General features: G+C 40.9%; 3 protein-coding genes across 3 annotated transcripts; all 3 read right to left on the bottom strand.

The window, feature by feature from the left end:
- Window positions 1-3,599: 3,599 nt before the first annotated feature.
- Window positions 3,600-4,462, bottom strand: LOC146626504 (uncharacterized). The gene is made up of 2 exons (XM_085360628.1): window positions 4,423-4,462; window positions 3,600-4,330 (listed from the first exon to the last, which is right to left on the bottom strand). Exons 1-2 carry the CDS (start codon window positions 4,460-4,462, stop codon window positions 3,600-3,602), a joined length of 771 nt encoding a protein of 256 aa, XP_085216754.1.
- An 8,146-nt stretch (window positions 4,463-12,608) lies between these two features.
- Window positions 12,609-13,471, bottom strand: LOC146626503 (uncharacterized). The gene is made up of 2 exons (XM_085360626.1): window positions 13,432-13,471; window positions 12,609-13,339 (listed from the first exon to the last, which is right to left on the bottom strand). Exons 1-2 carry the CDS (start codon window positions 13,469-13,471, stop codon window positions 12,609-12,611), a joined length of 771 nt encoding a protein of 256 aa, XP_085216752.1.
- Window positions 13,472-21,640: 8,169 nt separating this feature from the next.
- LOC146626502 (uncharacterized) lies at window positions 21,641-22,503 on the bottom strand. Its single transcript, XM_085360625.1, has 2 exons — window positions 22,464-22,503; window positions 21,641-22,371 (listed from the first exon to the last, which is right to left on the bottom strand). Exons 1-2 carry the CDS (start codon window positions 22,501-22,503, stop codon window positions 21,641-21,643), a joined length of 771 nt encoding a protein of 256 aa, XP_085216751.1.
- Between the last annotated feature and the right edge of the window lie 1,999 nt (window positions 22,504-24,502).

Below are 24,502 nucleotides of genomic sequence, written 5' to 3'. Positions count from 1 at the left end.
ATCGTATACCCAAAAGGTTGTGAGGAGGAGAATGATGATTTATTTCTTTGAATTTGTTATAAGTCTGGCAGCTGAGATTTAAATGAGCTGGAGGTGAAAGATGGACTTCTGGCTGAGATCCCAGTAGAAGGAATTACAATTATTCAAACACAATGAGATAAAAGGATTTAATGGGTGTGATAAATGTGGTTGCACTCACCTGTTCACGGCACCTGATGTTAATGAGCAGAAAGGTAGGGTGAGCATGAGGCGAAACCTTCTGTTGACTGCAGCTTGAGCGCAGCTTGAATCATTTTGATGCATCTTTTGGTTTATGTATACTTCTGCACTAAGTTATGCAATAGGCCAATGTTGAAATTTGGCATAGTAAATGGTGCAGTTATTTGTGCAGTCTGTGCATTTGTTTAATGGTTTGAGCCCGTGTGCCGATTTGTACAGTGGACAGTTGTATGTGGAATAAAAGTAGCAAATAGTACAGAGGTGTATCTCATGTGTTTACTGTTGCACGTCATCTGTGTCCTCATGTTTAGCCTGCCGCGGCCGTTGGTTGGAGGAGCCGCAATAGTTTGGAAAGGAAGGAAGCAGTAAGGTCAGTTTCCATTCTGGGTTTTCAGCATTAATAAAGAAACCTGCAACAAGGTGAGTAATGTTTGAGGTCCAAAAGAAATCAACACAGAGAAATTTTTACAGTGCTTTTCTACTCTACCTGAACATTCAAAGCGCTCTATACAGGTTGCCTCATTCACACCTGTTCATAGAAGCCCTTTTTCTGTGCTTTCTACCTAACATTCACACACATTCATACTCTGATGAATGCATCAGAGAGTGACTTGGGGTTAATGTCTTGCCCAAGGACAGTTAGCATGCAGTCTGGAGCAGCCAGGGATCGACCCAAAAACCATCTGATTAGTAGATGACCTGCTCCACCTCCTGAGCCACAGCCACCCCTTTCAGAGGTAAAGAATGATTTAGAAAGTAAGTACAGTAATTTTTTGAGGTGATTTGATTAAAAAAAAATCATTTTTGCTTCTAATTACATAATTAAGGTGTAATTACATCTTCCAACAAATTGATACATAAACGTATCATTTATCTACTAAAAATACATAGGAGCTGGCGTCATGTTGTGGAAGCTGCCATCTTGCCCCACCATCATACACTGGCTGAGATGGGCATCGCTGCGCCGCCTTTTCATGTTTTATGTAAGTGGATTTATACATTACTTTGAATTTAAAGATGTCAAATAGCTCTTTCACACTACATATGACTATTTCACATTTGTACATGTATATTTTGGTGATCTCTTTCTCAGTATGTTTTTCTTCTTATGGAAATAAGCTAATTTTAAACCAGTTAATGTTAGGCTCCAGTGTCCTAAGAAATCACACCTTTCCCCTGATAAACAAATTGATTGGATTCTCTCATTGTGTGGGAATTGATTATCAATTACAACTTCAATGAGCCACTTCAAAGAAAGTTTCACCCGCGTGGGCAGCAACAGAAAGTCCAGATGTGGAAACAGAAGGTTTCCACATTAAAATATCGATATTTGAATCATTTTGGGGTAAATTGTAGTTTTTCATTAACAGGAACACAGTGGAAAGAAACTATCATTCAGATTGTCTACATTGGAAAGAACTACTCCCTCTTCCGCCTTTTATAGTCATGTGTGAAATACGGCTGTATAAATGTGTGGCAGCCTGTGGCGTGCGCACTCACAACAATGGCTGAGCGTAACTGGAGTCATGTGCGCACGTATTTTACATCCACAAACAGCCCAGACGTGGTTTGCGATACATGTGGCAAGAAAGTGAGGTGTTGTGGCAACACCACTAACCTTGTCAAACACCTCAAAGTAAATCATATCACAGAATATGACGAGCTTATGTTGAGGCAAACTGAAGAGGAGGAGAAGGACGGGTGCTGCTAGGGTGAGACAGACGTCTCTCAGGGAGTCCTTTAGTGCTGCAGGCAGGCAAGGTGTTCACATAGTGCACAACTTCAGGTTTTTGATTTCTATATGATGAATTCTGCATTATTAAGTGATAAGAACAAGTAATCTGATGTCCTGTAATGATTATGACGCTATAATTTGAGATACAATAAAAGAGTAAAGTTTTTGTACAAAGTATCGGAGCAGTATCGTCGATACCACCCTGAATTTTACGTGGTATGGGATCGGAAAGGAAATCAGTGGTATCACACATCACTAGTGATCAAATGTCAGGCCAAGCTGGAACTGATTCCTGTCTTCTGTAACTTCTACAACACTGTCCAATAGAGACACATGAATGAACTGCAGCGTCATTAAAAACACTGATGATCTTTATTTAAAAATGTAATACATTTACATCTGAATAAACTTTTAGGCATTACGCTGACGGAGGGATGGATGGACCATGAATGCTTTCTCATCCTTCTTGTCATGCACCATGGAAGTGTCTGAGGGGCTTTTCCACTTGGAATGGGGATACTGTGTCCACACTTCAGAGGTGGAGTTTCCAGCATCTCACCTGGGCCTCATCTGCAAACAATCAGCAGGAGGGCTTCTTAAACCAGCGCTGCCTGCTACTCCTCGCCAGTTTGTTCTGCCATCTCCAGTGGTAACTAGGCTTCCCCTCTGCTCCAGTTCTGGCGTGCTCCTTCCCTGTGTTTAACCTTGTTTTCCCTGTGTTTAGGTCTCCTCTGCCAACATACTCATCCTACCCTCAAACTCCCTTACCCGTCCAGCAACTTCTTCTCCCTCTGTTGCAGAATTCCCGTTGGATTGTTCCCATCAGGAGCCAGGTGTTCAGTCTCTCGATAGCTTTTCCTCTGGTTCCTGCTGTCTGCTGACACTCCTAGCTCGAGCCACGTTCTCCATTCCCTCTCTAAAGTCTCATAAATAGTTTAACCATGTGCATTGAATCTGCATTTGGGTCTAAGCTTTCTATGCAGGGAAGAAATCATCACAGTGACATCTATTTAATTTTCAATTCAATTTTATTTAAAGAGCGCCAAATGACAGCAACAGTCACCTGAAGGCGCTTTATATTGTAAGATATACTTACAAAGAAAACCCCAACAATCATATGACCCCCTATGAGCAAGCACTTTGGCGACAGTGGGAAGGAAAAACTCCCTTTTAACAGGAAGAAACCTCCAGCAGAACCAGGCTCAGGGAGGGGCGGCCATCTGCTGCGACCGGTTGGGGAGGGGCAAGGAAAATAGTATAAAGACATGGAACAGAGACAGAGGTTAATAACAAGTACCATTCAGTGCAGAGAGGTCTATTAAACATAGTGGGTGAAGAAGAAACACCCAGTGCATCATGGGAATCCCCCCGCAGCCTAATGCTGGGCATACACTGTGCGATTTTTGGCCCATTTTGAGCCGATTTTTCAGTCGTGCGATCGTTTTGGGGATCGTCCCGAGTTTGGCCTTGATCAAACTTCTCACCCCTGCGAGTCAATCCTACAGTTTGATCAGGAGCCGAATAACGCGACTGAAAAATCGCAGCACAGTGTATGCCCAGCTTATTGCAGCATAGAGGATTCAGGATCACCTGAGTAGGCCATCAGATTACTGAAAGGATACTGAAAAAACCCGTCGAAGTAGTCTTAGTCTTCATTGCTGCTGGTCGACTCAATTGAACACCTCTGAAGTTTGCACACAGGCAAGTATTGCTCTTCTTCCTCAAAATCCTCTCGGGAACGCTTCCTCGAGCCTCCAGTTTCATGTTCAAGCTCTTCGTGCGCATCTTCAAATACTTCAGAGTCATCATCGCTCCATCTCATTCTTTTGTTTGCTCCTAAATCTTCTTCATCCCTCTCTCTAGACCTCTTCCTGGAAACACCTGGCTGAGGGTCCTCTTCTGGGATGTACTGGCGACCATCCATGCGGCCTTCAAATGCCTCCTCATTTTCAATGCCACCAACATTGAAAATGATCACAACCACATCATTGTGATCCCCGTGCTGTTCATCGTTGTCACCATTGGCATTATTGTCCCTCACATGAATATTTTGAACATCGTCGTCGTCGTCGTCGTCGTCGTCGTCATCGTTGCCGTCGCCGTCGCCGCCGTCATCGTCGTCGTCGTCATCGTCGTCGCCGTCATCGTCGTCGCCGTCATCGTCGTTGTCGTCGTCATCGTCGTCGTCGTCGTCGTCGTCGTCGTCGTCATCGTCTTCGTCCCCGTAAAGGTAATTGTCATATTGTGCCAGTACTGAAGCTATTAGCTCATCTAGATAGCAACAATATTCACGGAGAGCGAGATACAGATCGTTCAGGAAGCCATTAGCAGGTTCCTGATCTCCATTTGCCAACATTTGTGGGTTAACCTGTTGGCCTGCAAGATCATTAAATCTTTTAATTAACATCCATAACTATCTGCTGAAAATCTGTTTTTCATCAATTTCAAGACTGAGTACATGTGCTTACCGTTTTGGTTATTTTGTGGTCCGTCTCCACTTGCACTCATTTTGACTACAAGGAACACAAAACAACAATGATCACTAAACCTCAACCCAGAATGTTCAGAGAATTTGCTTTTTTTGTGATGACTTTAGGCTGCGTCCAAACGTACACGGCTATGTTTGAAAACGGACAATTTTCCTTTTTCGTTTAAAAAAAAATAAAAATCCAGTCCACATGTGCAGTTTTGAAAAAATATCTCCTTCCACATCTAAACACTAAAAACAAAGTGAAACGCTGTCAAGAACACGCCAAATCTTAACCGTGTAGAAATGTTGGCCAATCAGAAGTCTAGAAGCCTGGGTGGGAAAACCTCATAAAACCTTACGTACTTCTGAGAAGTTTTTGTCTTTTTCTGGAAAAGCAGCTAATTTTGTGTTACTTTCACGTGCCTTCATCGTTTCAAATGTTAATAACTAAAGACAGACTCACAACTTTGGAATGGACTAAATGCATACAGCATACATAAATGTCATTTTTTAAAATTACATTTCTTCCAAACCGACGTCAGGATTTGGGTTGGGAGAGCGTCTGTGTTGAATGTAGAATCCACGTCTGATGTAAGCGTGTAAAAACTGCAGATACTAAGATTAACAGACACAGTATGTTGTCTACATCTGCCATTGTAGAAATTGATCTCATGTAAACAATAACGTGGCCACAGCGTGACTTCAACAGCGGCGCACACTTTTGACATTGCCTGAGTAAATGTCCGTTTTCCTCGTCCACACCTAAACACAAAAACGTGCTTTTTAAAAATCTCACCTTTCAGTGACTCAATCTGCTGTTTAGGTGTGGACGAAAGGCCCAAATGCAGAGACAAAGCTGCGCTTTCAAAAATAGCCGTGTACATGTGCACGTAGGCTCAGTTTCTCAGAAATTCTAATAGTTTGTTTGAGAACAAAACTTACGTCTTCTCTATTTTCCTAAATGAACAAAATAATCTGAGAAATAATCGTGTTAAAAAGAGCTTCTGTCACTCTAAGATATGATTAAGAACATTTTCTAATTTATGTATCATTTGTCAAATATTACATCAGCTGACAAATAGTTAAGTCTTCATTTGTTTTCCTGAATAATAGATCCACATCATCCTCTCTATGATGGAAAATATAGTCTAGTCTTGCACAATGTAAAGTACATAAATACTGTCCTGGCAAGCAGGGAAATCAGGCTTTATATATTTAAGTAAATGATCTTGAGTTTATAAACTGAAATTTGAGCTTACTTTAGTTCTTGGTAGATTACACAGCAGTTAATCCTCAGGGAAATGTCCAAATGTCACTAAATAGTGGTCTGCTTTCATTCGGTTGCAGTGTCTCTTCAGTTTTGTGTTCATATGCTGATGTTTTCATTCAAACATGCTTAAATGCTGTGATGTCACTTTAGCAGCAAAGACTGCGGAATGTGCAGAGATTCTTTTGACATCAAGTTGTTTGCTCAGATTTTGATATCTTTTAAATGGAGACAAAACAAAACGCTATGGCAACAAAACAACAAGCTGTTTCCAGTGCTTAATATTTAACATGTCTTTGTTATAAATTTTATTTGTACAAATCTGTGATGTTGATGTGCACAACGTGGGATTTAGACCTCGGAGGGTTAATCAACAAATCACGAAAAATTAGGTTTAAATTTCTGTTCATGACGGTGCAGATTTCTGACATTTTGTGTACTTGAAGCATTTAACAATTTGATTGTTTTCTAATAAAAACTGTGTGAAACTCAAGTTAGAACTGTGTTTGTAAATGAACCGCCCCATGTTGTGTAGCTTTCTGGATTTTATACTTATTGGGCTACATATTAATTTACTATACAGGCTATACAGTAGATAAAATCTAAACTCACATGTTTTATGTAACTAAAGTGTTTAATCATGTGGGCTACAGACAGTAATCAAGTTATGGACTATATTGATATGAAAAACATGCATACTTAGTGCATTTGAATCATTTTAACCATATGTAACCACCTGCATGTCATGGTCCTGGGACTTCTACCTGGTTTTTTGTGTGTCTTGTATTGTTGTTGTTTGATGTCAGCTTTAGGGTCCCTCGGTTGTTCTGTTAAGATGTTGCTTATTTGATTTCCCCTCGTGACTTTACCCCCTGTGTGCCCCCTCTGTGTATCTGCCAGCCCCCATGCCTCGTTTCTCCTCCTTGTGTTTTATTCCATGTTTTCCCAGCCCGCTATGTCTGTGTTCTCTTCCAATCTGGTCTGCGTCTCTGTGTGCTTCCTGTTTTACTTTGATAGTCTCCCGTCAGTGTTGTGTTACTCCTGCCGTGTCTCGTTATGATTATCAGTGTCGCCTGTGTTCCCCGTGTGCTCCCACTTCCCTCGTTAACCCTCTGTGTATTTGTGTCCACGTCTCCTACATTACCTACATAATAGAGCTATAATAAATGTTTGTTTGGGGTTTTTTTAAGTACAGAAATCAGCTGCTAAAATAATTGTTTTGACTTTTTGGGAATGCTTTACGGTCTGTTCTGTAGGAACGCTGAATTAATATATTGACTGTCTGGCCCCTTCTGGCTATTTAATAGTTGCTGAAGGAGATTTTGTTCATCCCCAGCTAATCTCATCCATATTTATATAAAATCTAGCATACTCCACACCACACAAAGTCAGAAGCCAGTTAAAATCTGTATGTGGTACCTGAGGCGGTGCTGCACTGACCAGTTGTTTCTGGCTATTTGCTGGTTCAGCCTGCCTATCACTGCAACTCTTGGCTCTTATTGGTCAGGCTGGTGTGTGTGTGTGTGTGTGTGTGTGTGTGTGTGTGTGTGTGTGTGTGCGTATTGTAAAGACTTGATTCCCACAGTCCAAGTCAGGGTTTTAAAATGCGTTGCTGTCTCCATCCAGCATCAAAGCTGCATTGAAATTTCCTTCAATGAAATTTTGGCTCAAAGAAAAACAGTGTTGTTACTGTCAATCTCCAGTTAAAATAAAAGTGTAATTAAACCAAACGAAAGTAATGTACTAATGCTGGTCAAGACATTACCTGTAGCTGAGTGACATTTCCTCCAATTTCTGTTGGTGTCTGCAGTTTCCACTGGGGCTTAGTGTCACCTCTACTGCTACCCGACTGCACCACCATCCTCCACATTGCTATGCGTCCATTGGTGGTGCCAGCTGCTAGGATTTCTGAGTGTTGCAGAATTTTTAAAAAAGCAACGAGTTTTTTTTTTTTTAACCTATGCATTTGCAAACATTCAGGAATATGGTGATGGGAAAGAAAAAGCTTCTTTTCATTTACAATTCTGTGCAAACTTTTGCCTTTGCCTGCACAGTATGAAACACAGTTGATCATCTCTCCCCTCTCATATCCCAGAGTCTCATCAAGAGACAAAACATAGTTATGTAGCACGTAGCATGTAGAGAAGTTTCTTGATGGAGCCCTCCACACTGAGAAGGACACTCGTCTTACAATACTCATCCACACTATGGACTTTACCTATATGCATAAGACATGGGATTAAAGATGAAATAAGTGGAATATCTGACAGCTCAAACCACAAAGTGTTCATATTTATTAAAGATCAGACTGGATTCTGGATCAATAGCATTATAGCTTGTTGTATTTTCCCCTTTCTGGAGACTCCCACAGGATTACTGCTTCACAGAGGCAAAATACACTTTTGATATAATTTTCAACAAGTCTGCTGGATTAATCAGACTTTCTAAAACCATGAATACTTTTCTCATACTGTTCTTCGTAACTGTTCAAAAATAAAGCAAAGTATCATCAATGCAATTTACAGAACAAACAAATAAAATAAACAGCCTTTATACATTGAGGGCTGTGACTGCAGAAGACTGCTGGCCTCAGACAAAATTATACAAGGCAATGAAAAAACAAATTGTGTCTTAAAGAAAGTATGGTCAAATGCATTGAAAATAACAAATGATTTAATTTTCCAAACTCCAACAGGAATCACAAACTCCTACCATCTGCAGTGCAGATAAAGAATCCAAGTCCCTCCTGTGGCCCCATCTTCAGAGGTGCCCCCTTCCAGCTAAACTTGTCCAGCGCACGCTCATCTCCTCTCACAGATGCTCGAGCTAGCATTGCCACATCACTATAATAAAATACAAAAAATAGTATTTGATTAAAAAAATGTCATACTCTTCCACTTGATATGGGACTTCGAAGGCTGCTTACTCTCCAGGTGTGGACGGTCTGAAGATGCAGCAAGTTAAAGGTTTCTTGTATTCATGTTTTACAAGGTGGTTTCCATGAAGTCTCCCTCTCGCATCCACCTTCCATACTGCCAAAGCTCCAGACTGTCAATAACAATAATAACAGTAATAGTTAACAGTTAATTTGCCTAGCACTTTCAAAACAGTTACAAAGTGTGTTAAAGAACACAATAAAATCTTAGTTAAAAACACAAAAGAAAAGTTCAAAGAGTTAAAACACGAAACGGTTTGTTTTCTTTTTGCATTGAGCCAGGCTGCACAGACAGCTAAGAGTGTCTGATGTGCAGAATGCAGGCAGTGACTTGGTTCATAAAAAGTGACCAAATCTGTAACATGTAAGGCTTGTACCCATGTATCGTATACCCAAAAGGTTGTGAGGAGGAGAATGATGATTTATTTCTTTGAATTTGTTATAAGTCTGGCAGCTGAGATTTAAATGAGCTGGAGGTGAAAGATGGACTTCTGGCTGAGATCCCAGTAGAAGGAATTACAATTATTCAAACACAATGAGATAAAAGGATTTAATGGGTGTGATAAATGTGGTTGCACTCACCTGTTCACGGCACCTGATGTTAATGAGCAGAAAGGTAGGGTGAGCATGAGGCGAAACCTTCTGTTGACTGCAGCTTGAGCGCAGCTTGAATCATTTTGATGCATCTTTTGGTTTATGTATACTTCTGCACTAAGTTATGCAATAGGCCAATGTTGAAATTTGGCATAGTAAATGGTGCAGTTATTTGTGCAGTCTGTGCATTTGTTTAATGGTTTGAGCCCGTGTGCCGATTTGTACAGTGGACAGTTGTATGTGGAATAAAAGTAGCAAATAGTACAGAGGTGTATCTCATGTGTTTACTGTTGCACGTCATCTGTGTCCTCATGTTTAGCCTGCCGCGGCCGTTGGTTGGAGGAGCCGCAATAGTTTGGAAAGGAAGGAAGCAGTAAGGTCAGTTTCCATTCTGGGTTTTCAGCATTAATAAAGAAACCTGCAACAAGGTGAGTAATGTTTGAGGTCCAAAAGAAATCAACACAGAGAAATTTTTACAGTGCTTTTCTACTCTACCTGAACATTCAAAGCGCTCTATACAGGTTGCCTCATTCACACCTGTTCATAGAAGCCCTTTTTCTGTGCTTTCTACCTAACATTCACACACATTCATACTCTGATGAATGCATCAGAGAGTGACTTGGGGTTAATGTCTTGCCCAAGGACAGTTAGCATGCAGTCTGGAGCAGCCAGGGATCGACCCAAAAACCATCTGATTAGTAGATGACCTGCTCCACCTCCTGAGCCACAGCCACCCCTTTCAGAGGTAAAGAATGATTTAGAAAGTAAGTACAGTAATTTTTTGAGGTGATTTGATTAAAAAAAAATCATTTTTGCTTCTAATTACATAATTAAGGTGTAATTACATCTTCCAACAAATTGATACATAAACGTATCATTTATCTACTAAAAATACATAGGAGCTGGCGTCATGTTGTGGAAGCTGCCATCTTGCCCCACCATCATACACTGGCTGAGATGGGCATCGCTGCGCCGCCTTTTCATGTTTTATGTAAGTGGATTTATACATTACTTTGAATTTAAAGATGTCAAATAGCTCTTTCACACTACATATGACTATTTCACATTTGTACATGTATATTTTGGTGATCTCTTTCTCAGTATGTTTTTCTTCTTATGGAAATAAGCTAATTTTAAACCAGTTAATGTTAGGCTCCAGTGTCCTAAGAAATCACACCTTTCCCCTGATAAACAAATTGATTGGATTCTCTCATTGTGTGGGAATTGATTATCAATTACAACTTCAATGAGCCACTTCAAAGAAAGTTTCACCCGCGTGGGCAGCAACAGAAAGTCCAGATGTGGAAACAGAAGGTTTCCACATTAAAATATCGATATTTGAATCATTTTGGGGTAAATTGTAGTTTTTCATTAACAGGAACACAGTGGAAAGAAACTATCATTCAGATTGTCTACATTGGAAAGAACTACTCCCTCTTCCGCCTTTTATAGTCATGTGTGAAATACGGCTGTATAAATGTGTGGCAGCCTGTGGCGTGCGCACTCACAACAATGGCTGAGCGTAACTGGAGTCATGTGCGCACGTATTTTACATCCACAAACAGCCCAGACGTGGTTTGCGATACATGTGGCAAGAAAGTGAGGTGTTGTGGCAACACCACTAACCTTGTCAAACACCTCAAAGTAAATCATATCACAGAATATGACGAGCTTATGTTGAGGCAAACTGAAGAGGAGGAGAAGGACGGGTGCTGCTAGGGTGAGACAGACGTCTCTCAGGGAGTCCTTTAGTGCTGCAGGCAGGCAAGGTGTTCACATAGTGCACAACTTCAGGTTTTTGATTTCTATATGATGAATTCTGCATTATTAAGTGATAAGAACAAGTAATCTGATGTCCTGTAATGATTATGACGCTATAATTTGAGATACAATAAAAGAGTAAAGTTTTTGTACAAAGTATCGGAGCAGTATCGTCGATACCACCCTGAATTTTACGTGGTATGGGATCGGAAAGGAAATCAGTGGTATCACACATCACTAGTGATCAAATGTCAGGCCAAGCTGGAACTGATTCCTGTCTTCTGTAACTTCTACAACACTGTCCAATAGAGACACATGAATGAACTGCAGCGTCATTAAAAACACTGATGATCTTTATTTAAAAATGTAATACATTTACATCTGAATAAACTTTTAGGCATTACGCTGACGGAGGGATGGATGGACCATGAATGCTTTCTCATCCTTCTTGTCATGCACCATGGAAGTGTCTGAGGGGCTTTTCCACTTGGAATGGGGATACTGTGTCCACACTTCAGAGGTGGAGTTTCCAGCATCTCACCTGGGCCTCATCTGCAAACAATCAGCAGGAGGGCTTCTTAAACCAGCGCTGCCTGCTACTCCTCGCCAGTTTGTTCTGCCATCTCCAGTGGTAACTAGGCTTCCCCTCTGCTCCAGTTCTGGCGTGCTCCTTCCCTGTGTTTAACCTTGTTTTCCCTGTGTTTAGGTCTCCTCTGCCAACATACTCATCCTACCCTCAAACTCCCTTACCCGTCCAGCAACTTCTTCTCCCTCTGTTGCAGAATTCCCGTTGGATTGTTCCCATCAGGAGCCAGGTGTTCAGTCTCTCGATAGCTTTTCCTCTGGTTCCTGCTGTCTGCTGACACTCCTAGCTCGAGCCACGTTCTCCATTCCCTCTCTAAAGTCTCATAAATAGTTTAACCATGTGCATTGAATCTGCATTTGGGTCTAAGCTTTCTATGCAGGGAAGAAATCATCACAGTGACATCTATTTAATTTTCAATTCAATTTTATTTAAAGAGCGCCAAATGACAGCAACAGTCACCTGAAGGCGCTTTATATTGTAAGATATACTTACAAAGAAAACCCCAACAATCATATGACCCCCTATGAGCAAGCACTTTGGCGACAGTGGGAAGGAAAAACTCCCTTTTAACAGGAAGAAACCTCCAGCAGAACCAGGCTCAGGGAGGGGCGGCCATCTGCTGCGACCGGTTGGGGAGGGGCAAGGAAAATAGTATAAAGACATGGAACAGAGACAGAGGTTAATAACAAGTACCATTCAGTGCAGAGAGGTCTATTAAACATAGTGGGTGAAGAAGAAACACCCAGTGCATCATGGGAATCCCCCCGCAGCCTAATGCTGGGCATACACTGTGCGATTTTTGGCCCATTTTGAGCCGATTTTTCAGTCGTGCGATCGTTTTGGGGATCGTCCCGAGTTTGGCCTTGATCAAACTTCTCACCCCTGCGAGTCAATCCTACAGTTTGATCAGGAGCCGAATAACGCGACTGAAAAATCGCAGCACAGTGTATGCCCAGCTTATTGCAGCATAGAGGATTCAGGATCACCTGAGTAGGCCATCAGATTACTGAAAGGATACTGAAAAAACCCGTCGAAGTAGTCTTAGTCTTCATTGCTGCTGGTCGACTCAATTGAACACCTCTGAAGTTTGCACACAGGCAAGTATTGCTCTTCTTCCTCAAAATCCTCTCGGGAACGCTTCCTCGAGCCTCCAGTTTCATGTTCAAGCTCTTCGTGCGCATCTTCAAATACTTCAGAGTCATCATCGCTCCATCTCATTCTTTTGTTTGCTCCTAAATCTTCTTCATCCCTCTCTCTAGACCTCTTCCTGGAAACACCTGGCTGAGGGTCCTCTTCTGGGATGTACTGGCGACCATCCATGCGGCCTTCAAATGCCTCCTCATTTTCAATGCCACCAACATTGAAAATGATCACAACCACATCATTGTGATCCCCGTGCTGTTCATCGTTGTCACCATTGGCATTATTGTCCCTCACATGAATATTTTGAACATCGTCGTCGTCGTCGTCGTCGTCGTCGTCATCGTTGCCGTCGCCGTCGCCGCCGTCATCGTCGTCGTCGTCATCGTCGTCGCCGTCATCGTCGTCGCCGTCATCGTCGTTGTCGTCGTCATCGTCGTCGTCGTCGTCGTCGTCGTCGTCGTCATCGTCTTCGTCCCCGTAAAGGTAATTGTCATATTGTGCCAGTACTGAAGCTATTAGCTCATCTAGATAGCAACAATATTCACGGAGAGCGAGATACAGATCGTTCAGGAAGCCATTAGCAGGTTCCTGATCTCCATTTGCCAACATTTGTGGGTTAACCTGTTGGCCTGCAAGATCATTAAATCTTTTAATTAACATCCATAACTATCTGCTGAAAATCTGTTTTTCATCAATTTCAAGACTGAGTACATGTGCTTACCGTTTTGGTTATTTTGTGGTCCGTCTCCACTTGCACTCATTTTGACTACAAGGAACACAAAACAACAATGATCACTAAACCTCAACCCAGAATGTTCAGAGAATTTGCTTTTTTTGTGATGACTTTAGGCTGCGTCCAAACGTACACGGCTATGTTTGAAAACGGACAATTTTCCTTTTTCGTTTAAAAAAAAATAAAAATCCAGTCCACATGTGCAGTTTTGAAAAAATATCTCCTTCCACATCTAAACACTAAAAACAAAGTGAAACGCTGTCAAGAACACGCCAAATCTTAACCGTGTAGAAATGTTGGCCAATCAGAAGTCTAGAAGCCTGGGTGGGAAAACCTCATAAAACCTTACGTACTTCTGAGAAGTTTTTGTCTTTTTCTGGAAAAGCAGCTAATTTTGTGTTACTTTCACGTGCCTTCATCGTTTCAAATGTTAATAACTAAAGACAGACTCACAACTTTGGAATGGACTAAATGCATACAGCATACATAAATGTCATTTTTTAAAATTACATTTCTTCCAAACCGACGTCAGGATTTGGGTTGGGAGAGCGTCTGTGTTGAATGTAGAATCCACGTCTGATGTAAGCGTGTAAAAACTGCAGATACTAAGATTAACAGACACAGTATGTTGTCTACATCTGCCATTGTAGAAATTGATCTCATGTAAACAATAACGTGGCCACAGCGTGACTTCAACAGCGGCGCACACTTTTGACATTGCCTGAGTAAATGTCCGTTTTCCTCGTCCACACCTAAACACAAAAACGTGCTTTTTAAAAATCTCACCTTTCAGTGACTCAATCTGCTGTTTAGGTGTGGACGAAAGGCCCAAATGCAGAGACAAAGCTGCGCTTTCAAAAATAGCCGTGTACATGTGCACGTAGGCTCAGTTTCTCAGAAATTCTAATAGTTTGTTTGAGAACAAAACTTACGTCTTCTCTATTTTCCTAAATGAACAAAATAATCTGAGAAATAATCGTGTTAAAAAGAGCTTCTGTCACTCTAAGATATGATTAAGAACATTTTCTAATTTATGTATCATTTGTCAAATATTACATCAGCTGACAAATAGTTAAGTCTTCATTTGTTTTCCTGAATAATAGATCCACATCATCCTCTCTATGATGGAAAATATAGTCTAGTCTTGCACAATGTAAAGTACATAAATACTGTCCTGGCAAGCAGGGAAATCAGGCTTTATATATTTAAGTAAATGATCTTGAGTTTATAAACTGAAATTTGAGCTTACTTTAGTTCTTGGTAGATTACACAGCAGTTAATCCTCAGGGAAATGTCCAAATGTCACTAAATAGTGGTCTGCTTTCATTCGGTTGCAGTGTCTCTTCAGTTTTGTGTTCATATGCTGATGTTTTCATTCAAACATGCTTAAATGCTGTGATGTCACTTTAGCAGCAAAGACTGCGGAATGTGCAGAGATTCTTTTGACATCAAGTTGTTTGCTCAGATTTTGATATCTTTTAAATGGAGACAAAACAAAACGCTATGGCAACAAAACAACAAGCTGTTTCCAGTGCTTAATATTTAACATGTCTTTGTTATAAATTTTATTTGTACAAATCTGTGATGTTGATGTGCACAACGTGGGATTTAGACCTCGGAGGGTTAATCAACAAATCACGAAAAATTAGGTTTAAATTTCTGTTCATGACGGTGCAGATTTCTGACATTTTGTGTACTTGAAGCATTTAACAATTTGATTGTTTTCTAATAAAAACTGTGTGAAACTCAAGTTAGAACTGTGTTTGTAAATGAACCGCCCCATGTTGTGTAGCTTTCTGGATTTTATACTTATTGGGCTACATATTAATTTACTATACAGGCTATACAGTAGATAAAATCTAAACTCACATGTTTTATGTAACTAAAGTGTTTAATCATGTGGGCTACAGACAGTAATCAAGTTATGGACTATATTGATATGAAAAACATGCATACTTAGTGCATTTGAATCATTTTAACCATATGTAACCACCTGCATGTCATGGTCCTGGGACTTCTACCTGGTTTTTTGTGTGTCTTGTATTGTTGTTGTTTGATGTCAGCTTTAGGGTCCCTCGGTTGTTCTGTTAAGATGTTGCTTATTTGATTTCCCCTCGTGACTTTACCCCCTGTGTGCCCCCTCTGTGTATCTGCCAGCCCCCATGCCTCGTTTCTCCTCCTTGTGTTTTATTCCATGTTTTCCCAGCCCGTCTGTGTTCTCTTCCAATCTGGTCTGCGTCTCTGTGTGCTTCCTGTTTTACTTTGATAGTCTCCCGTCAGTGTTGTGTTACTCCTGCCGTGTCTCGTTATGATTATCAGTGTCGCCTGTGTTCCCCGTGTGCTCCCACTTCCCTCGTTAACCCTCTGTGTATTTGTGTCCACGTCTCCTACATTACCTACATAATAGAGCTATAATAAATGTTTGTTTGGGGTTTTTTTAAGTACAGAAATCAGCTGCTAAAATAATTGTTTTGACTTTTTGGGAATGCTTTACGGTCTGTTCTGTAGGAACGCTGAATTAATATATTGACTGTCTGGCCCCTTCTGGCTATTTAATAGTTGCTGAAGGAGATTTTGTTCATCCCCAGCTAATCTCATCCATATTTATATAAAATCTAGCATACTCCACACCACACAAAGTCAGAAGCCAGTTAAAATCTGTATGTGGTACCTGAGGCGGTGCTGCACTGACCAGTTGTTTCTGGCTATTTGCTGGTTCAGCCTGCCTATCACTGCAACTCTTGGCTCTTATTGGTCAGGCTGGTGTGTGTGTGTGTGTGTGTGTGTGTGTGTGTGTGTGTGTGTGTGTGTGTGTGTGTGTGTGTGTGTGTGTGTGTGTGTGTGCGTATTGTAAAGACTTGATTCCCACAGTCCAAGTCAGGGTTTTAAAATGCGTTGCTGTCTCCATCCAGCATCAAAGCTGCATTGAAATTTCCTTCAATGAAATTTTGGCTCAAAGAAAAACAGTGTTGTTACTGTCAATCTCCAGTTAAAATAAAAGTGTAATTAAACCAAACGAAAGTAATGTACTAATGCTGGTCAAGACATTACCTGTAGCTGAGTGACATTTCCTCCAATTTCTGTTGGTGTCTGCAGTTTCCACTGGGGCTTAGTGTCACCTCTACTGCTACCCGACTGCACCACCATCCTCCACATTGCTATGCGTCCATTGGTGGTGCCAGCTGCTAGGATTTCTGAGTGTTGCAGAATTTTTAAAAAAGCAACGAGTTTTTTATTTTTAACCTATGCATTTGCAAACATTCAGGAATATGGTGATGGGAAAGAAAAAGCTTCTTTTCATTTACAATTCTGTGCAAACTTTTGCCTTTGCCTGCACAGTATGAAACACAGTTGATCATCTCTCCCCTCTCATATCCCAGAGTCTCATCAAGAGACAAAACATAGTTATGTAGCACGTAGCATGTAGAGAAGTTTCTTGATGGAGCCCTCCACACTGAGAAGGACACTCGTCTTACAATACTCATCCACACTATGGACTTTACCTATATGCATAAGACATGGGATTAAAGATGAAATAAGTGGAATATCTGACAGCTCAAACCACAAAGTGTTCATATTTATTAAAGATCAGACTGGATTCTGGATCAATAGCATTATAGCTTGTTGTATTTTCCCCTTTCTGGAGACTCCCACAGGATTACTGCTTCACAGAGGCAAAATACACTTTTGATATAATTTTCAACAAGTCTGCTGGATTAATCAGACTTTCTAAAACCATGAATACTTTTCTCATACTGTTCTTCGTAACTGTTCAAAAATAAAGCAAAGTATCATCAATGCAATTTACAGAACAAACAAATAAAATAAACAGCCTTTATACATTGAGGGCTGTGACTGCAGAAGACTGCTGGCCTCAGACAAAATTATACAAGGCAATGAAAAAACAAATTGTGTCTTAAAGAAAGTATGGTCAAATGCATTGAAAATAACAAATGATTTAATTTTCCAAACTCCAACAGGAATCACAAACTCCTACCATCTGCAGTGCAGATAAAGAATCCAAGTCCCTCCTGTGGCCCCATCTTCAGAGGTGCCCCCTTCCAGCTAAACTTGTCCAGCGCACGCTCATCTCCTCTCACAGATGCTCGAGCTAGCATTGCCACATCACTATAATAAAATACAAAAAATAGTATTTGATTAAAAAAATGTCATACTCTTCCACTTGATATGGGACTTCGAAGGCTGCTTACTCTCCAGGTGTGGACGGTCTGAAGATGCAGCAAGTTAAAGGTTTCTTGTATTCATGTTTTACAAGGTGGTTTCCATGAAGTCTCCCTCTCGCATCCACCTTCCATACTGCCAAAGCTCCAGACTGTCAATAACAATAATAACAGTAATAGTTAACAGTTAATTTGCCTAGCACTTTCAAAACAGTTACAAAGTGTGTTAAAGAACACAATAAAATCTTAGTTAAAAACACAAAAGAAAAGTTCAAAGAGTTAAAACACGAAACGGTTTGTTTTCTTTTTGCATTGAGCCAGGCTGCACGGACAGCTAAGAGTGTCTGATGTGCAGAATGCAGGCAGTGACTTGGTTCATAAAAAGTGACCAAATCTGTAACAAGGCTTGTACCCATGTATCGTATACCCAAAAGGTTGTGAGGAGGAGAATGATGATTTATTTCTTTGAATTTGTTATAAGTCTGGCAGCTGAGATTTAAATGAGCTGGAGGTGAAAGATGGACTTCTGGCTGAGATCCCAGTAGAAGGAATTACAATTATTCAAACACAATGAGATAAAAGGATTTAATGGGTGTGATAAATGTGGTTGCACTCACCTGTTCACGGCACCTGATGTTAATGAGCAGAAAGGTAGGGTGAGCATGAGGCGAAACCTTCTGTTGACTGCAGCTTGAGCGCAGCTTGAATCATTTTGATGCATCTTTTGGTTTATGTATACTTCTGCACTAAGTTATGCAATAGGCCAATGTTGAAATTTGGCATAGTAAATGGTGCAGTTATTTGTGCAGTCTGTGCATTTGTTTAATGGTTTGAGCCCGTGTGCCGATTTGTACAGTGGACAGTTGTATGTGGAATAAAAGTAGCAAATAGTACAGAGGTGTATCTCATGTGTTTACTGTTGCACGTCATCTGTGTCCTCATGTTTAGCCTGCCGCGGCCGTTGGTTGGAGGAGCCGCAATAGTTTGGAAAGGAAGGAAGCAGTAAGGTCAGTTTCCATTCTGGGTTTTCAGCATTAATAAAGAAACCTGCAACAAGGTGAGTAATGTTTGAGGTCCAAAAGAAATCAACACAGAGAAATTTTTACAGTGCTTTTCTACTCTACCTGAACATTCAAAGCGCTCTATACAGGTTGCCTCATTCACACCTGTTCATAGAAGCCCTTTTTCTGTGCTTTCTACCTAACATTCACACACATTCATACTCTGATGAATGCATCAGAGAGTGACTTGGGGTTAATGTCTTGCCCAAGGACAGTTAGCATGCAGTCTGGAGCAGCCAGGGATCGACCCAAAAACCATCTGATTAGTAGATGACCTGCTCCACCTCCTGAGCCACAGCCACCCCTTTCAGAGGTAAAGAATGATTTAGAAAGTAAGTACAGTAATTTTTTGAGGTGATTTGATTAAAAAAAATCATTTTTGCTTCTAATTACATAATTAAGGTGTAATTACATCTTCCAACAAATTGATACATAAACGTATCATTTATCTACTAAAAATACATAGGAGCTGGCGTCATGTTGTGGAAGCTGCCATCTTGCCCCACCATCATACACTGGCTGAGATGGGCATCGCTGCGCTGCCTTTTCATGTTTTATGTAAGTGGATTTATACATTACTTTGAATTTAAAGATGTCAAATAGCTCTTTCACACTACATATGACTATTTCACATTTGTACATGTATATTTTGGTGATCTCTTTCTCAGTATGTTTTTCTTCTTATGGAAATAAGCTAATTTTAAACCAGTTAATGTTAGGCTCCAGTGTCCTAAAAAATCACACCTTTCCCCTGATAAACAAATTGATTGGATTCTCACATTGTGTGGGAATTGATTATCAATTACAACTTCAATGAGCCACTTCAAAGAAAGTTTCACCCGCGTGGGCAGCAACAGAAAGTCCAGATGTGGAAACAGAAGGTTTCCACATTAAAATATCGATATTTGAATCATTTTGGGGTAAATTGTAGTTTTTCATTAACAGGAACACAGTGGAAAGAAACTATCATTCAGATTGTCTACATTGGAAAGAACTACTCCCTCTTCCGCCTTTTATAGTCATGTGTGAAATACGGCTGTATAAATGTGTGGCAGCCTGTGGCGTGCGCACTCACAACAATGGCTGAGCGTAACTGGAGTCATGTGCGCACGTATTTTACATCCACAAACAGCCCAGACGTGGTTTGCGATACATGTGGCAAGAAAGTGAGGTGTTGTGGCAACACCACTAACCTTGTCAAACACCTCAAAGTAAATCATATCACAGAATATGACGAGCTTATGTTGAGGCAAACTGAAGAGGAGGAGAAGGACGGGTGCTGCTAGGGTGAGACAGACGTCTCTCAGGGAGTCCTTTAGTGCTGCAGGCAGGCAAGGTGTTCACATAGTGCACAACTTCAGGTTTTTGATTTCTATATGATGAATTCTGCATTATTAAGTGATAAGAACAAGTAATCTGATGTCCTGTAATGATTATGACGCTATAATTTGAGATACAATAAAAGAGTAAAGTTTTTGTACAAAGTATCGGAGCAGTATCGTCGATACCACCCTGAATTTTACGTGGTATGGGATCGGAAAGGAAATCAGTGGTATCACACATCACTAGTGATCAAATGTCAGGCCAAGCTGGAACTGATTCCTGTCTTCTGTAACTTCTACAACACTGTCCAATAGAGACACATGAATGAACTGCAGCGTCATTAAAAACACTGATGATCTTTATTTAAAAATGTAATACATTTACATCTGAATAAACTTTTAGGCATTACGCTGACGGAGGGATGGATGGACCATGAATGCTTTCTCATCCTTCTTGTCATGCACCATGGAAGTGTCTGAGGGGCTTTTCCACTTGGAATGGGGATACTGTGTCCACACTTCAGAGGTGGAGTTTCCAGCATCTCACCTGGGCCTCATCTGCAAACAATCAGCAGGAGGGCTTCTTAAACCAGCGCTGCCTGCTACTCCTCGCCAGTTTGTTCTGCCATCTCCAGTGGTAACTAGGCTTCCCCTCTGCTCCAGTTCTGGCGTGCTCCTTCCCTGTGTTTAACCTTGTTTTCCCTGTGTTTAGGTCTCCTCTGCCAACATACTCATCCTACCCTCAAACTCCCTTACCCGTCCAGCAACTTCTTCTCCCTCTGTTGCAGAATTCCCGTTGGATTGTTCCCATCAGGAGCCAGGTGTTCAGTCTCTCGATAGCTTTTCCTCTGGTTCCTGCTGTCTGCTGACACTCCTAGCTCGAGCCACGTTCTCCATTCCCTCTCTAAAGTCTCATAAATAGTTTAACCATGTGCATTGAATCTGCATTTGGGTCTAAGCTTTCTATGCAGGGAAGAAATCATCACAGTGACATCTATTTAATTTTCAATTCAATTTTATTTAAAGAGCGCCAAATGACAGCAACAGTCACCTGAAGGCGCTTTATATTGTAAGATATACTTACAAAGAAAACCCCAACAATCATATGACCCCCTATGAGCAAGCACTTTGGCGACAGTGGGAAGGAAAAACTCCCTTTTAACAGGAAGAAACCTCCAGCAGAACCAGGCTCAGGGAGGGGCGGCCATCTGCTGCGACCGGTTGGGGAGGGGCAAGGAAAATAGTATAAAGACATGGAACAGAGACAGAGGTTAATAACAAGTACCATTCAGTGCAGAGAGGTCTATTAAACATAGTGGGTGAAGAAGAAACACCCAGTGCATCATGGGAATCCCCCCGCAGCCTAATGCTGGGCATACACTGTGCGATTTTTGGCCCATTTTGAGCCGATTTTTCAGTCGTGCGATCGTTTTGGGGATCGTCCCGAGTTTGGCCTTGATCAAACTTCTCACCCCTGCGAGTCAATCCTACAGTTTGATCAGGAGCCGAATAACGCGACTGAAAAATCGCAGCACAGTGTATGCCCAGCTTATTGCAGCATAGAGGATTCAGGATCACCTGAGTAGGCCATCAGATTACTGAAAGGATACTGAAAAAACCCGTCGAAGTAGTCTTAGTCTTCATTGCTGCTGGTCGACTCAATTGAACACCTCTGAAGTTTGCACACAGGCAAGTATTGCTCTTCTTCCTCAAAATCCTCTCGGGAACGCTTCCTCGAGCCTCCAGTTTCATGTTCAAGCTCTTCGTGCGCATCTTCAAATACTTCAGAGTCATCATCGCTCCATCTCATTCTTTTGTTTGCTCCTAAATCTTCTTCATCCCTCTCTCTAGACCTCTTCCTGGAAACACCTGGCTGAGGGTCCTCTTCTGGGATGTACTGGCGACCATCCATGCGGCCTTCAAATGCCTCCTCATTTTCAATGCCACCAACATTGAAAATGATCACAACCACATCATTGTGATCCCCGTGCTGTTCATCGTTGTCACCATTGGCATTATTGTCCCTCACATGAATATTTTGAACATCGTCGTCGTCGTCGTCGTCGTCGTCGTCATCGTTGCCGTCGCCGTCGCCGCCGTCATCGTCGTCGTCGTCATCGTCGTCGCCGTCATCGTCGTCGCCGTCATCGTCGTTGTCGTCGTCATCGTCGTCGTCGTCGTCGTCGTCGTCGTCGTCATCGTCTTCGTCCCCGTAAAGGTAATTGTCATATTGTGCCAGTACTGAAGCTATTAGCTCATCTAGATAGCAACAATATTCACGGAGAGCGAGATACAGATCGTTCAGGAAGCCATTAGCAGGTTCCTGATCTCCATTTGCCAACATTTGTGGGTTAACCTGTTGGCCTGCAAGATCATTAAATCTTTTAATTAACATCCATAACTATCTGCTGAAAATCTGTTTTTCATCAATTTCAAGACTGAGTACATGTGCTTACCGTTTTGGTTATTTTGTGGTCCGTCTCCACTTGCACTCATTTTGACTACAAGGAACACAAAACAACAATGATCACTAAACCTCAACCCAGAATGTTCAGAGAATTTGCTTTTTTTGTGATGACTTTAGGCTGCGTCCAAACGTACACGGCTATGTTTGAAAACGGACAATTTTCCTTTTTCGTTTAAAAAAAAATAAAAATCCAGTCCACATGTGCAGTTTTGAAAAAATATCTCCTTCCACATCTAAACACTAAAAACAAAGTGAAACGCTGTCAAGAACACGCCAAATCTTAACCGTGTAGAAATGTTGGCCAATCAGAAGTCTAGAAGCCTGGGTGGGAAAACCTCATAAAACCTTACGTACTTCTGAGAAGTTTTTGTCTTTTTCTGGAAAAGCAGCTAATTTTGTGTTACTTTCACGTGCCTTCATCGTTTCAAATGTTAATAACTAAAGACAGACTCACAACTTTGGAATGGACTAAATGCATACAGCATACATAAATGTCATTTTTTAAAATTACATTTCTTCCAAACCGACGTCAGGATTTGGGTTGGGAGAGCGTCTGTGTTGAATGTAGAATCCACGTCTGATGTAAGCGTGTAAAAACTGCAGATACTAAGATTAACAGACACAGTATGTTGTCTACATCTGCCATTGTAGAAATTGATCTCATGTAAACAATAACGTGGCCACAGCGTGACTTCAACAGCGGCGCACACTTTTGACATTGCCTGAGTAAATGTCCGTTTTCCTCGTCCACACCTAAACACAAAAACGTGCTTTTTAAAAATCTCACCTTTCAGTGACTCAATCTGCTGTTTAGGTGTGGACGAAAGGCCCAAATGCAGAGACAAAGCTGCGCTTTCAAAAATAGCCGTGTACATGTGCACGTAGGCTCAGTTTCTCAGAAATTCTAATAGTTTGTTTGAGAACAAAACTTACGTCTTCTCTATTTTCCTAAATGAACAAAATAATCTGAGAAATAATCGTGTTAAAAAGAGCTTCTGTCACTCTAAGATATGATTAAGAACATTTTCTAATTTATGTATCATTTGTCAAATATTACATCAGCTGACAAATAGTTAAGTCTTCATTTGTTTTCCTGAATAATAGATCCACATCATCCTCTCTATGATGGAAAATATAGTCTAGTCTTGCACAATGTAAAGTACATAAATACTGTCCTGGCAAGCAGGGAAATCAGGCTTTATATATTTAAGTAAATGATCTTGAGTTTATAAACTGAAATTTGAGCTTACTTTAGTTCTTGGTAGATTACACAGCAGTTAATCCTCAGGGAAACGTCCAAATGTCACTAAATAGTGGTCTGCTTTCATTCGGTTGCAGTGTCTCTTCCGTTTTGTGTTCATATGCTGATGTTTTCATTCAAACATGCTTAAATGCTGTGATGTCACTTTAGCAGCAAAGACTGCGGAATGTGCAGAGATTCTTTTGACATCAAGTTGTTTGCTCAGATTTTGATATCTTTTAAATGGAGACAAAACAAAACGCTATGGCAACAAAACAACAAGCTGTTTCCAGTGCTTAATATTTAACATGTCTTTGTTATAAATTTGATTTGTACAAATCTGTGATGTTGATGTGCACAACGTGGGATTTAGACCTCGGAGGGTTAATCAACAAATCACGAAAAATTAGGTTTAAATTTCTGTTCATGACGGTGCAGATTTCTGACATTTTGTGTACTTGAAGCATTTAACAATTTGATTGTTTTCTAATAAAAACTGTGTGAAACTCAAGTTAGAACTGTGTTTGTAAATGAACCGCCCCATGTTGTGTAGCTTTCTGGATTTTATACTTATTGGGCTACATATTAATTTACTATACAGGCTATACAGTAGATAAAATCTAAACTCACATGTTTTATGTAACTAAAGTGTTTAATCATGTGGGCTACAGACAGTAATCAAGTTATGGACTGTATTGATATGAAAAACATGCATACTTAGTGCATTTGAATCATTTTAACCATATGTAACCACCTGCATGTCATGGTCCTGGGACTTCTACCTGGTT

This window comes from Diplotaxodon limnothrissa, linkage group LG8 (assembly GCF_057381915.1).
Source record: "Diplotaxodon limnothrissa isolate DT_005_m linkage group LG8, D_limnothrissa_male_GT1.1, whole genome shotgun sequence".
Taxonomy (NCBI): Eukaryota; Metazoa; Chordata; class Actinopteri; order Cichliformes; family Cichlidae; genus Diplotaxodon; species Diplotaxodon limnothrissa.
The sequence above is the reverse complement of the archived record's forward strand: the minus strand, read 5'-3'. Positions and strand labels throughout refer to the sequence as shown.

Bases quoted from the DNA above. Each gene is read 5' to 3' on its own strand.
- LOC146626504 (XM_085360628.1), bottom strand. From the start codon at position 4,462: ATGAGTGCAAGTGGAGACGGACCACAAAATAACCAAAACG. The intron at 4,331-4,422 runs GTAAGCACATGT...ATGATCTTGCAG, and splicing joins ACCACAAAATAACCAAAACG to GCCAACAGGTTAACCCACAA.
- LOC146626503 (XM_085360626.1), bottom strand. From the start codon at position 13,471: ATGAGTGCAAGTGGAGACGGACCACAAAATAACCAAAACG. The intron at 13,340-13,431 runs GTAAGCACATGT...ATGATCTTGCAG, and splicing joins ACCACAAAATAACCAAAACG to GCCAACAGGTTAACCCACAA.
- LOC146626502 (XM_085360625.1), bottom strand. From the start codon at position 22,503: ATGAGTGCAAGTGGAGACGGACCACAAAATAACCAAAACG. The intron at 22,372-22,463 runs GTAAGCACATGT...ATGATCTTGCAG, and splicing joins ACCACAAAATAACCAAAACG to GCCAACAGGTTAACCCACAA.